Below are 13,178 nucleotides of genomic sequence, written 5' to 3' on the forward strand. Positions count from 1 at the left end.
CATGTTAAGGAAATAAATACAGAAGGGCAATTTTATGCAATAATATACCTATATATATATATTTAAACGTAGGTGGACGAGCAAATCTGCCATCTGATTCTGAGTAGTCACCATCGCTCATAGACAGTGATTTTGTAAGAAATCTTAACCTTACCTTACAAACGACAATGCGCCACTAACCTTGGGAACAAAGATGTTAAGTCTCTTCTGCCTGTACTTACACTGGCTCACTCACCCTTCAAACCGGAACACAATACACATACTACTTATTATTACTTGGTGATAGAATATCTTATGAGTGGATGTTACCTACCAAGACGGGCTTGCACAAAACACCAAGATATTTTCCTTTTTTTTATATTCAAAATACCTAAATGCACTTTATTAAAGTAATAAAAAACAGTACTGCACCTTTCCTTTAAGCATTTACCTACCATCTGTTTAGAATGTAGCTTATAAAACGGAGAAAACCACGAAACTTACCCAACTAAGAGCTCTTTTTTTTAAATTCTTTACTTAAAATTAAATATATATCCGGTTTGGTTTATTTGATTTGTCGATGGTTAAAAGCTATCTAACATAATTCTGTGTTGTTCAAAAACTATAAATTTATAGGCCGAAATATCTGTAGTTAGGATTATTAAGACTGAATTATAAAATCTGGTATAAACAATAGTCACGGCCAAATGCGACCAGATTCTGTTTTCAAAGTAATGCTGTACCGTTTAATATGTAATTCTTAATCTTATTATTATTTTACCAATTTGTACCAATCGTGTATTACTATGCCTTCCTCGACACGACACGGAAAATATAATGATAACAGTTTTGCCGTCATATTAATGATCTTCGAGTGGCGTTTGTAAATGAAACGTGTTTGTTACCGTAGCATAATATTTTTTATCTCCCTATTGTGTATAGATTGTAATAGGTATTAATAAGTATTTCAATTTATCACACGCGTTGCCAATGCCTATAAAAGATCAGTGCTTATATACCAAAAACCATTAAACATGTATTAATAAATTTATAGATAAGTTTATTTATAGTTGGGCTCAAATCAGGCTATGTGTCATCATTTTTATATTCAAAAATCGATGTTGAGAGATTATATGGTCTTTTAATAGTTTCCATTTTCTCATTCATCCTATGTAAAGATTTGAAATGTGATGAAGGTGCATTATTTATGCGGGTACGCACTCTCGGCACAACAGTATTGCATAATGCAATGATGCGCCGCTGTGCCACGTCTGCACACTTCCTCGTTTTCTCAGTAGTCTTATAAATAAGTTAATTTGAATATGTATGAAATAAATTAGATAAAAATATATTTCAGGATGTTCTTCGATAAACAACAGCATGAAAGAAAAGTTAAAAACAAAATGACTTCAAAAATATATAATAATGCACATTAAAGAGAACATACCAAAATTGGGATTATTTAAAAAAAAATTGAAGAAACAACTGAAATGTTATTAATAAAGATATATATTATTTAAATTTGAATTAAATTTACAAGGTCTACTTAATTAAATTAGAACAAAATAAAATACTGATTGCTGTGTCTAGTGTCGTCGGATAAGTAGCACCTATACAATACATCTGTCCAAATAAAACATATCATTTATCAATAACACATTTGTTTATTTTATTACCGGGGACGATAAATGATCAATAAGACGAATTTATAAATTATTAAATTCTTTATAAAAATAGCGTTATTCTTATTAAAAATTGCGTTTCTAGGCAGTAAAATAATATATATATGTACTTAATTATCTTCTTTTTTTACTTTTTCATTTAAGTACATTAGCTATTTCCGTCCTTACACTGGAACATGAGAATAATAATGAACTTACAATTTCTCCTCCAGTCCGCTTGCGGTATCCGGCAATTGTGCAGCAGACCGCTGGCTCTCACTGTCAATGTCCTTGACCTGCAAACATCAAAAATATTATGGTTTATGTGCATGTACATGACTGCCTTATTGTTCTAATGGTTTCAAACTCTGAGTTCATAAATTTATTGGGACATCTCAGAAAGAAAAACAGAATTATTCATCTCGTTTACAGAACGAAGTGTCTTTTAATCTTAACGAAAGCAAAGCTTAATCAAAAAATTGTTTATTGTTGTAATAAAAAACAATATACACCAAGCAACTCTGTTTTTTGTATCATATAGGTGAACGGGAAAATGGGTCACTTGCTGGTAAGTGGTCACCACCGTCCATAAACAATGCCGCTGTAAAGAATATTAACTATTCCTTAAAACTCCAATGCGCCACCAACCTTGGGAACTAATATTTTATGTCCCTTGTGCTTGTAGTTACACTGGCTCACACCAAGATTTTATCCAAACATACTAATAGTAGACGTTACAATAGATTTTGTAAAAAATATCATAATTATATAAGAAATTAAGACTGAGAAACATTGATTTCAAATTTGCCACAACCAACTACGCAGGGCACTGTACTGCCGTGTCGCTTTCGGGTTCAATTTAAACGGAACAAATTTCAGAACAAAGTTTTAATATTATTGGTAAACGATATCAATAACAAAAACATATCACCGAATAATGATTATTAATTATATAACCAGTTTAGCATGACATCAGACGCATTGTGCTGAAACAATGGGCCGAGATAAGAGGGACTATAAGATAAATACACCAATGAAAACATAAACCGGTTAATAAGATGCTGGCCATTGAATTGCCGAATTAAATGACATAACGTTCGCGTATGGAGATAAGATCACTACGGCAAAAGTGACAAAACGAAAATCAAGCACATAATCCGTTTTTATTTAATTATTTATCACCAGACTCATTTCTGAGCTAATTTATAAAGTAGTTTTTATATTCGTTTTGTTTTTTTTTAATTGTATTTTAGGTTGGTTTTAATTCAGTTAAAAAAAAATCGAATATCCTTCGCTTTTTAAATTCATATTATTTTGAGATTAATTAAATAGTTTAACAACAGTAACACAATCAAACAATGGAAAAATAAAGATTTCCTTACGATCGTTCTTCATTCTTGACATAATTATGATGTTAATAAATAAATAAATAAATAAAAATAAATCCCAAATAATGTCTAGCTTTTATGATCTTGTTATACCTACTTTTAATAAGCTAATGAGAACCAATTCAATAGTGATAATTATACAACATAAACAAATGTATACGTATATCATTTATTTATTCGGCCACGGCTAAGTATTATTAGCTAAATATTATTGCACCGAAGTTCAACGTATCACAATTACTTGCTGTACTATTAAATTATTGACAAATAATTTCAAAATCAACTGCAATAGAAAGTCTTGTTTCTTGTTATAATTCTACTGTGATAAGTATTTTTTAGTAAAGCGAGGACGTCACAATTTCTGGGAATTTATCATTGTTATTCTAACGCTAATTTCAATCTACTCTCTGCTTACACCGGAATAATGACCATAGTATTTCATATTTAACAAAGCAACCATAGCTAACCACTGCGCCATCTCGGCCAACGCGTACATCTTAAACGATGATTGCGGGTTCAAACCCAGCATAGCACCACTGAATTTTCATGTGCTTAATTTGTGTTTATAATTCATTTCGTGCTTGGCTGTAAAGGATAACATCGTAAAGAAACCTGCATGTGTCTAATTTCAACGAAATTCTGCCACATGTGTATTCCACCTACCCGCATTGGAGCAGCGTGGTGGAATATGCTCAAAAGCTTATCCGCAAAGGGAGAGGTATATAGTTATAACCATAACTACTCTCAATAGGTATTCGTCGAAATAAAAGGCGTGTACGCTCGATCTCGTCTTCTCGAAATATAACTAACATCCCCGAAAACAACAACCTTGCGGTTTAGTTATAACAATTCTCGACTGTTTCACCGCAACCAACGAAAAATGTTCATTTGCTTAATTTGAGGTTATAATTCAAATCGTGTTCGGTGTTGAAGAAAATCATCATGAGGACCTGCATGTCTCGGGTGAATTTTTTTTTCACATGTGTATCGAATATGACTTGAATTGATTCAAAAATTATCTTTAAAAGGGTGTAAAGAGGTTTTAGTCCAGCAGTATAGCATTTGCAGCCTGTTCTTCGTCAACTTACTCATTATAAAACTAGAGTAGGTCCTAGATATTATATAATATTTGTAGTCTTCTAATGGAGAAATGGTTTAATACACATTTAATTAGTGTTGATAACTGATCTTGGGTTTAGCCGTGAAGATATCCTCGTGAGTACATTTACAAATGTCGGATGAAACACTATAATAACGTCATGAGTATTTGAAAACCCAAATAAAATGCAAAGCTATTTCTTAAGAGAAGGGAATTTTTGACAGTAGAGAGATACTTACTTTTACTTTTTTGATAATTCTCTCTGTCGAAATATGTATAAATATATGTACAAAACCAAGCGTTAAATATGTTTATGTCGTAAATAATTAATCAAAAATATACTTCAACGAAGTATGCGTGTACGAAAACTTCTGTATTGACATTTTAAAACATAAAATAAATTTAAAATTACGATTGATTTCACGTAAGACTCTACTGAGAATAACCGACCAGAATATAGTTGCTCATTAATCAGTCATATTCAGGTTAAAATCGTATAAAGTTAAATTTATATATGCTGTACCTATAACTATCAAGAAGTACTAGCTCCGAGAAATTTTAAATCTAAATAATCTTATGTAGAATAATACATTTTATTGTAAGCTGATTATTTATGATCGAAACATAAGTACAAGTACATACACAACGTTCAACGTAAGCCATAACATAATATAAAAAGACTGATCTACTAACGATCTGCCGAATGCAAGTATAATCGAACGCGCGGACTGAGTTATGTCATATTGTTCTTGCAATGTGTTCCACTTGCCACACTGTTCTACTTCTGACTTTTTCTTATTTCTTTTTAGGCATTCGCTTTCCGTTGAATTCGAAAGGAAATAAACTCATCACGAAACGTGCTTTTGTGGTGAATTTTTTCATTGTTGCATGGTATATATCTACAGTAGAATAAAAACTGTTACAGCATTGAATAATGGATCGGGTAAGAGGGTAAATCATTGTGATATATATTTTTGGTGTCTATTTTTATTTTTTTGTTTACACTTATAAAACAACACAGTCTCTGTTTTATTTTAAATATACATATTTTTAACTTGCAGCAACAAAACTTCTTTGTAATTATATACCACATATTTAAAAGCAAAAGATATTATTTATAAAAAAATACAATAGATGTATGCGTGTTTATGTGACAATATTCTACTATTTATTTTACAATTTACATTGTTAAATAAAATAAATTTCTGACCTATATTAATATTATTTTTAAGCCTAAACAAATGATGTCGGCTTCGATACAATTTACCGTTACTCCATCCTTAAATTTTTTTATTAATATAATAACGTGAGACCATTATTATTGCGACAAACTGATGATTTCTCCTTAACCGTGGGAGAATGAATATGTGTCTTTGTAGTACTTTCCCTTTAATGTATTCTGCATATTGTTGTATGTGACATCCTTACGTCGCTCTTGGCGATTAGTGAAGGTTTATGAAAAATGTAAGTTTGATAATTTCTTAAGAATGCTCAAGGGAGTGTAATTAAAGCGTACTCTTTATACCTTTTATCTCATACTACGGCGAATTTGACACCAACAGAAAAAGTTGTTCGTTAGTTGAGCAACAGATTAGCGTGATTTAAAGTACGGGAGCTATTTCGAAATTCTGGGCAACTACTGAAATTATCGTAACAAAAAAGAACTATACCATTCAAATGGCCCAAGTCGGGGATCAAACTAAATTAACGATCAAGCATACAAGTGTTATCTGTATCTTTATTTCTACCATAAAACTAGAAAGTGTATCTTGTTATACACGATAATCTAAAACTAACAGCTAACAATCCAATTATTAGGAAATAATTATTGTGTACATTCAGCATCGTAATTCAAATAATAATAATAATAATAATAATAATATAAGTCGATTTTAATTATCATGGACACCAAAATTAGGTAAAAAGTAATTTCTATCGACTATCTGTGTTTGTATCCAGCAATATGGTTAAGCGATAGTAAAAAACATCCCAAAAACACATGAATAATATTCTTGAGCAAACATGAACTGTCATACTCAGAAATTTTATAATTACTTGAAACTATATAATACATATACATTTCAAAAGCTTAGTAGATTACAAACGCATAGTAAAAGTCGAAATTTATATGCTTTAAATGTTATGTAAGATTGATTATTTTGTAAAAGAAAAGATCTAAATAAACTAATAAACGTCATAATATTCTCAAGGCTTAAATCATTCAGTGGATCGTAGAATATACGAACTTGCACCATTTCGGTACGTAACGCTAGCGCCATTTTTATTTTTTTCCCGCTAATCTGATGTCACTATTTAGCCATAGATTAATTTGTAATAATAGCAACTGAACCGGAATAAAAGTGGTTTTCTATGGAAATCTCAAGTTCAAGATAAAACTGATGTAAAATTGTTCTAATTTCGTAATTTCGGTGTACTTACTTTATTTTTCCAATTAAACGTGTTTGTTTATTGTAACTTTATTATGTACTTAATCGTTGTGATTTAATTACAACGCGGATGCATAAAACCACGATTATTATTCATGGAACGTCTTCCATGCATTACTCTCTGATTGTCGCGATGGGAAACTAATGCTATGGTTCGTAATACAAGATAAATGACATTCTAGTGGCATGATACAATACTATGAGAAATGCAGACGTTTTATTGAACAAATATATTATAATACATATAATTAAACAAATGAAGGAAACAATTTATTTAATTACACATTTATATTAAATTGTCTAAAATAACTTATTATACTAGGTATTCAACCTAATATTAAACATTATGGAAGTGACCTTAATAAAATTTTAAAATAACTGTCTGCCATACAATGCACAGCCCAAATCAGAATGGGTTAAACAGTGAAATTTTGCACAGGAATTCTGAATGGAAATTATGCGAGCACTAAGAAAATGTCTTTCAGAATTCATCACTTAAAGGTGAAACTTATAATGAAAGCTTGCATGGAAATTTGTTGTTTTCGAAAGTTAGAAATATAGAATTTGTTGTTTTTTTCAAGTGAAGTGAAGAAAATATGTTACAGTGTCATCACCCAAGAGGGTGAAATTGGAAATTAACGTTTGCAAAGAATTTCGCCTGTTTTCAATGATTGAAATATGAAAATCTAGGTTTTGTGTAATGATTCCGACTGAATATCACTTGTGATATCAACCCAGAGTCTTTGCAATTTAATCGAAGATCTATAAACTTCTGAAGTACTTAATCTTTATGTCTTATATGTTTATTCTTTCAATAATATATGAAATATATGTACAATATAATTTAAAGATTTTAAATATGCAGGCATATAAGTATTGAATTATAACATTTCAAATATTTCAAACCGCATGCCTTAAGATCACTAAATCGATTATAGTTCAGGCACCTCTATAATGTGCGCGTGCGCATCCTTTTAACAAGGACACGAGCTTTTACTTCAAGCATTGCTTAGAATTTGTCCTAATAAAGACTACGTTCTAGTTTTAGGCTTTTAAAACTAGAACGTAAACGTTTAAAATATAGATTTTAATGACGTGATTTTAGGAATTTGAATCTATATTTAAGTTGGTTATCACCGCCACTAGCCACGATCTTTAAATGAGCCATAAGTTGCCACTAATCAAAGAGACTACAATTCTTGATAAGCTTGAACTTGTTCCTTTTAATGGATGTAGTGTTATATCTGTCAAGTTATTGTATTGTTTAACTAGTACATACACTATATACTAATTGTAATTACCCTACATAGCCTACTATCAAAGACAATGACATTTAGACAAAGACAGTTTAACTTCTTTTTAATATTTTTTTTCATTCCTAACTTAAGAAAAGCTTATATTTGTAATTATATATATGAATTATATTTATGTTTTATGAATATCTCTTCACAATTGGCCTTTCTAATTCTGGGACCATAAGATTGAATTACAAACTTCTAAGATGACTGATGAGTTGTTGTCTACTATGCTTATTTATTATTATGTATGGAATATAAGCATTATTTTTATTAAATAAAACACAATTATAAATTGTGAAATATTCCTTAACATTGTTCAATTTTATCTCAGCAACAATAAAGTCATCAGCTGCCTACCGAAATCTCAGTGTGAATCACACAGTTTATGGGTTATGTAACGGACAGTACGAGTACATACAGACAACGCGTTACCTACTCTTCTTTGTGTACATGTGACAGATTTGACTTTTATCATTATAGCACTGTATGAACCGATCGGCTATCTCTTTAGAAAAGAGCATAATATAATGTTGTTTGAATGTATTGTTTCAACGTAACGGCGAATACGTAACTGGGTCACTTTGAAGTTCGCTTGCTAATGTATTGATTGGGTTAACTGTTATGGGAATGTTTCTAACTGACCATCCTTTTTTTTTTTTGTTTTACGAGGAGGAAATGCATTTACGAATGCCGCCCGGTCGGGGGACCGGGACGGGTATGTGGGACTCAACCGGGGCCTAATGCCCCGTGCCAGGGCACGCTAATGCCCTGTCCTACCCTGACTTATGTTATAAATGCGAAAGTGAGTTTGTTCGTTTGTTACGCTTTTACCTCTTGACTATTCAACCGATCATAATGAAATTGAATATACACGCTGTCGAGGTACCGATAACCTGATCTTCCTTTACATACGAAACCGTGAGGTTAGTAGTTCATTATACAATGTTTAGTTGGTTAGAGTAAATCGGTATGGCCGTAAATCAGTAGGTTATTTAATAAGCAATGAAAATTACAGGAAACAAATGACTAAATTGTGTGTGTTTTTTAAATGCCAATGATAAGTGTTCACCTCTGTCCAGACATTGGCATTGTGGCCATTCCTTACATTGTCAATGCGCTGTCAAGCATGGAATCTAAAGATGTTAATATGTTCCTAGTCCGTGTAATTACTCTGACTCATTCTTCTTACCGGAACGCAGCAATATAAAGCATGGCTGTTCGGAGGTAGAATAAACGGTTAGCGAGTAGTACTAGATTAACGTGATCACTTGCAGAAACGAATATTGTTTTAAAAACTCAAACTGGAAGACTGTATAATCGGATGTATACTACACAATCGGCATCCTCCTCGATTTTCTATGAAAATTTGTCTGTAATGAAATATTTTTTTACTTAGAGGCCTTTGTACAAGCCCGCCTGGGTAGCTCGCCGAGTTAAAAGGGTGAGTTAGCTAATACAGTACAACTGCAGTTGTAGAGAGGAGATAATACCTTAGTCCTCAATATGGGTGGCGCGTTGCGTTGAGGAATAATAACGTTATATTTCTACTTAAACTATTTATTACATTTAAACGGACACGTACCTAAATGTTATAATTTTTATACTAGCTTCCTGTCAATAGTATATATTTCTGTAACAAAGTTACAAGTTATTTTTCCCGTAGATCCCAAACTTTATAAACCTGTTCTTATTCAGATCCCAGACTACCTCTACATAATATTTCATTGTTATTGATTCAGTGACTTATCACTGAATCAATAGCAATGAAATATTATGTCGTGAAATAAATAGCAGATTTAATTTTGCATACACATATAATATAAATTTGATAGAAACATAATATGTAGTCTATAGCGTTCATCCGGAAACTAAAATATGTCTCATTATTGTTAATATTTCACATCGAAAAGTTTACTTTTGAAACAAGAATAAGCAAACAAACAAAAGTACCCCTTTGTTATCTCTGCGTAGTATAAAACAAAATGTGTTCCCACCGTCCGTACGCATAGATCTTGTAAGCTGCGCAACGGATTTCAATACGATTTACATCAATAAACAGACTCAATCTAGGGGTAGGTTCATATGTATAAGACATTTATATTATAGTATAAAAACACCGAGAATTTTGAATTTCATAGCTGCAAAAAAACAAGAAATTGTCTGTTGTGTTTGTTTTAAAATCTAAATGTTGTATATAGCTGTCGTTGCTGTGATAGGTTATATAGAAGGTACATAGGTGTCAAGTATATAATATGATTAAAATAACGGTTTGCTTTCCGCAATCAACCTTAGAGATAGTTATTTTATGAATAAAATATTATTTTTTTTTAATTCAATTATTCCTGAACGAAATTTTAAGTTAAATATATTATTGATTACTTATTCTCTTAATAAAAAACCAATAAATAATCTTCCTCGTTAAATCGTTAAAGTCATTATTATGTGCTAACAGCTCATTATTAATAATAATGAGTTGTTGGTCGACGAAAAGTGTTTAAAAATATACATATGGCAAACGTAAGGCTGCATACGTACGCGTGATACCGCGGCGTCAGGCATGCGGTGCCGTGCGTTGCAGTGGCCGCGACATAGGAACCAGTATTATTCATATTTCTGGCACCAGAGCCAACATTTTTATATGGTGTTTATTTTAGATTATAAATGTAGCAAGCATAATATCTGTGATATTATACGGGAGCGATAGTGAAGCAATGCAAAAGAAGGATTGCTTGATTTATATACAACTATTTTTTAACCGTTGCAATCAGAATTAACAGTTTAACCACTAGCCTATAATTTATATATATATTTTTATTTCTAGTAATAATATATACACACTCAGCTTTTAGTGTTATTTCTAAGTTATTGTTGAAACATAAAAGAAAAACGAAAGAAATGAAATATTATTAAAAAAAAGATAGAAATAGAAGTTTTAATCACGCTAATAACTAACCTAGATATAATCTAGGATGACAGACTAAAATAATCAGATACCTAGTTTATTAAATCTGTCAAGACCATATCGAGCCGCGCGGAATAGAGTTCCCCAGTCAAAAAGCATTATGAAAATAACTTGTCACTAATTTTATTTTTATTGTCACAGAGTACAATTTTGTATTCCATACACCGGCTAATCTAATCCTAACATATTATAATTACATCCTAACATATTTCTTGAAATGTTTTCGTTACAGACAAAAATATAAATTATATGATAAACTTCAAACAACTGCATAGTTTATTAATACGGAACCCTAAAACTTTTTCATTGTATTCAATTATGTCGTGTCCTCTCATTCGAGGTTGTATGATAGTGACAGTTCCACTGATAAGACCGACTTTAGTACTATCTTACTTCCGATGTAACGCGTGTTCTCAAAATACTTCAATTCTAAAAACATTCTTAAAATAAATTATTGAATACGTTCAATTATTTAATAAATCTGATTATAACACTCAAACACATGCTAAGAAGGTTATAATTATAGGTCCCTAAGGTAACTTGCAAGCAGTTTTATTTTTATAAGAATCCGAGTCTAAGTCTAAATCAGAAAATTAGTTTTAAGAAACATACAAAGTGAAATATAAAATCGAACATTGTTAATTATTTTATATTATTTGCCCAAAGCTGCAGTAAATCGCTAACCTTGTACAAAATAAATTTTGTTATATGTATGTATTTTGTTTAATATATACATCAACTAATTAAAAAGTATCATCAGTTACATTTCAGATAATGGCACTTGTCTTTTGAATAAAAAAAAAGCGATATTTTTTACCTTCGCCATGCCTGAATACGAAAAATTACTTATACTTAGCTGTATTTTTTTATATAAGAACTTTAACCTTTATTTTTATTGTATAAATAAAATAATTATTTTGCATTAAGTGTTTATTCGTATCGCGTGAATTCTCATTGTCAAATTTATTGGTAGCCTTAGTTTGTCGCCTTTTTATTTTAGGAAAGAACTGCATTAAAAAAATCATTCCGTTCATTAGTGTTACGTTTATTATTTATCTCGCTTGAAGACGCACCACCAAGGTTTTGCAGATAGTTCTTAAAAAATTTCGAAGACAAATGCAGCCTACTTATTTATTTTATGACAGTCAAATTAACTGAATTAACTAGATATTGTCTGTATAGCAATAATAAATCCGCCGGTATGATAAATATTGAATAAAGCATTGTATAATTAATTAAAATAAAAACAGTTTTTGTGTACTTATTTAAAAAAATATATATGTCAGAATATAATATATTAGTTTTAGATAATTATTTAAATTAAAAAAAAACTAAACACACTAATAAATAGTTTGAGCTTACCTTATACTTCATTATGTTTTAGTATTTTGAACTTAAACACAAACACAATTATTGTTTTTAATATAATGTTTTTTAATTATATTTCTGGACGCACGACGTTTTTCTTTTTCGCGCCGCACAAACTATTCGCGCATGCGTGGTCTACAACCACGCGACAATGGCTGCGCTTCAGCCGTCGCTGTAGTTTTGCTTCCCCGCCATAGAGGTGCAACGACCCGTGTTCTCAACTAACTTCCTTGAAGCAGAGTGCACTAAACAATAATGTATACAAAGTTGAAGGTAAGACAGAAATGACGCTCAACACGATTAGGATGCTGAAATCGCGATACAGTTGGTTTAACTAATGGCTTTGACTGTTTCATCATTTCAAATTTTATTTGTCAATTGCAATCTGCCATTCAGATACAAATTAGTCTTGTAAATCGATTAAGTATTTTCTTGCAAAATGAAAAGCTTGTTGCAATTTTACTTTACGATTTTAAGTCTACATTTAATATTAGTAGGTATAACAAAAAATACTTGCCGTTAGTTTAACGCCATGATGTAATGAGGATTTGCGATTTGTTCTTTTACTTTTTATATTTACAAATATTAAATTGATTGTATTTGTACTACATAATTACATAATTATAAAGTATTTTATGCCATTTCGAATCATCATCTTGTTACATTGTACTTGTTACTTTGTTGCGATTTCATTTCTTTTTATAGAATATTATAGAACATGTTTCTTTTCTGTTTCTGTACACGAAATAAGTGCCTACATTATTAACAAAAAGATAAAAACCGTTGGCATTTTCGAAGTTACGAAGGTCATATACAAAATGTGGCGTTTTTCATCCAAATCTCTTCAGCAAAACCGGAAGCTTGCTTTCTGTATGCATCCCCATATAAGGCGGAGGTCATGATGAAGACTTATCTGCTTACTGGATATTGATATATGACAAATTGCCTCTGACGGACACAACTGTTCCGAAAGATT

General features: G+C 31.0%; 1 protein-coding gene across 1 annotated transcript in view; it reads right to left on the bottom strand.

Annotated features, from left to right (window-relative positions):
* Positions 1–12,439, bottom strand: part of LOC113397544 (neprilysin-4-like) — a 46,727-nt gene extending 34,288 nt beyond the window's left edge. Inside the window, exons 1-2 of the mRNA XM_026635944.2 lie at positions 12,197–12,439; positions 1,860–1,936 (exon numbers count right to left, since the gene is read on the bottom strand). Coding sequence (XP_026491729.2) covers positions 1,860–1,936; positions 12,197–12,208 — 89 coding nt within the window. The 5' untranslated portion in view covers positions 12,209–12,439. The remainder of the gene's footprint in view (positions 1–1,859; positions 1,937–12,196) is intronic.
* Positions 12,440–13,178: the final 739 nt, after the last annotated feature.

Source organism: Vanessa tameamea, chromosome 3 (genome assembly GCF_037043105.1).
Source record: "Vanessa tameamea isolate UH-Manoa-2023 chromosome 3, ilVanTame1 primary haplotype, whole genome shotgun sequence".
Classification (NCBI taxonomy): Eukaryota; Metazoa; Arthropoda; class Insecta; order Lepidoptera; family Nymphalidae; genus Vanessa; species Vanessa tameamea.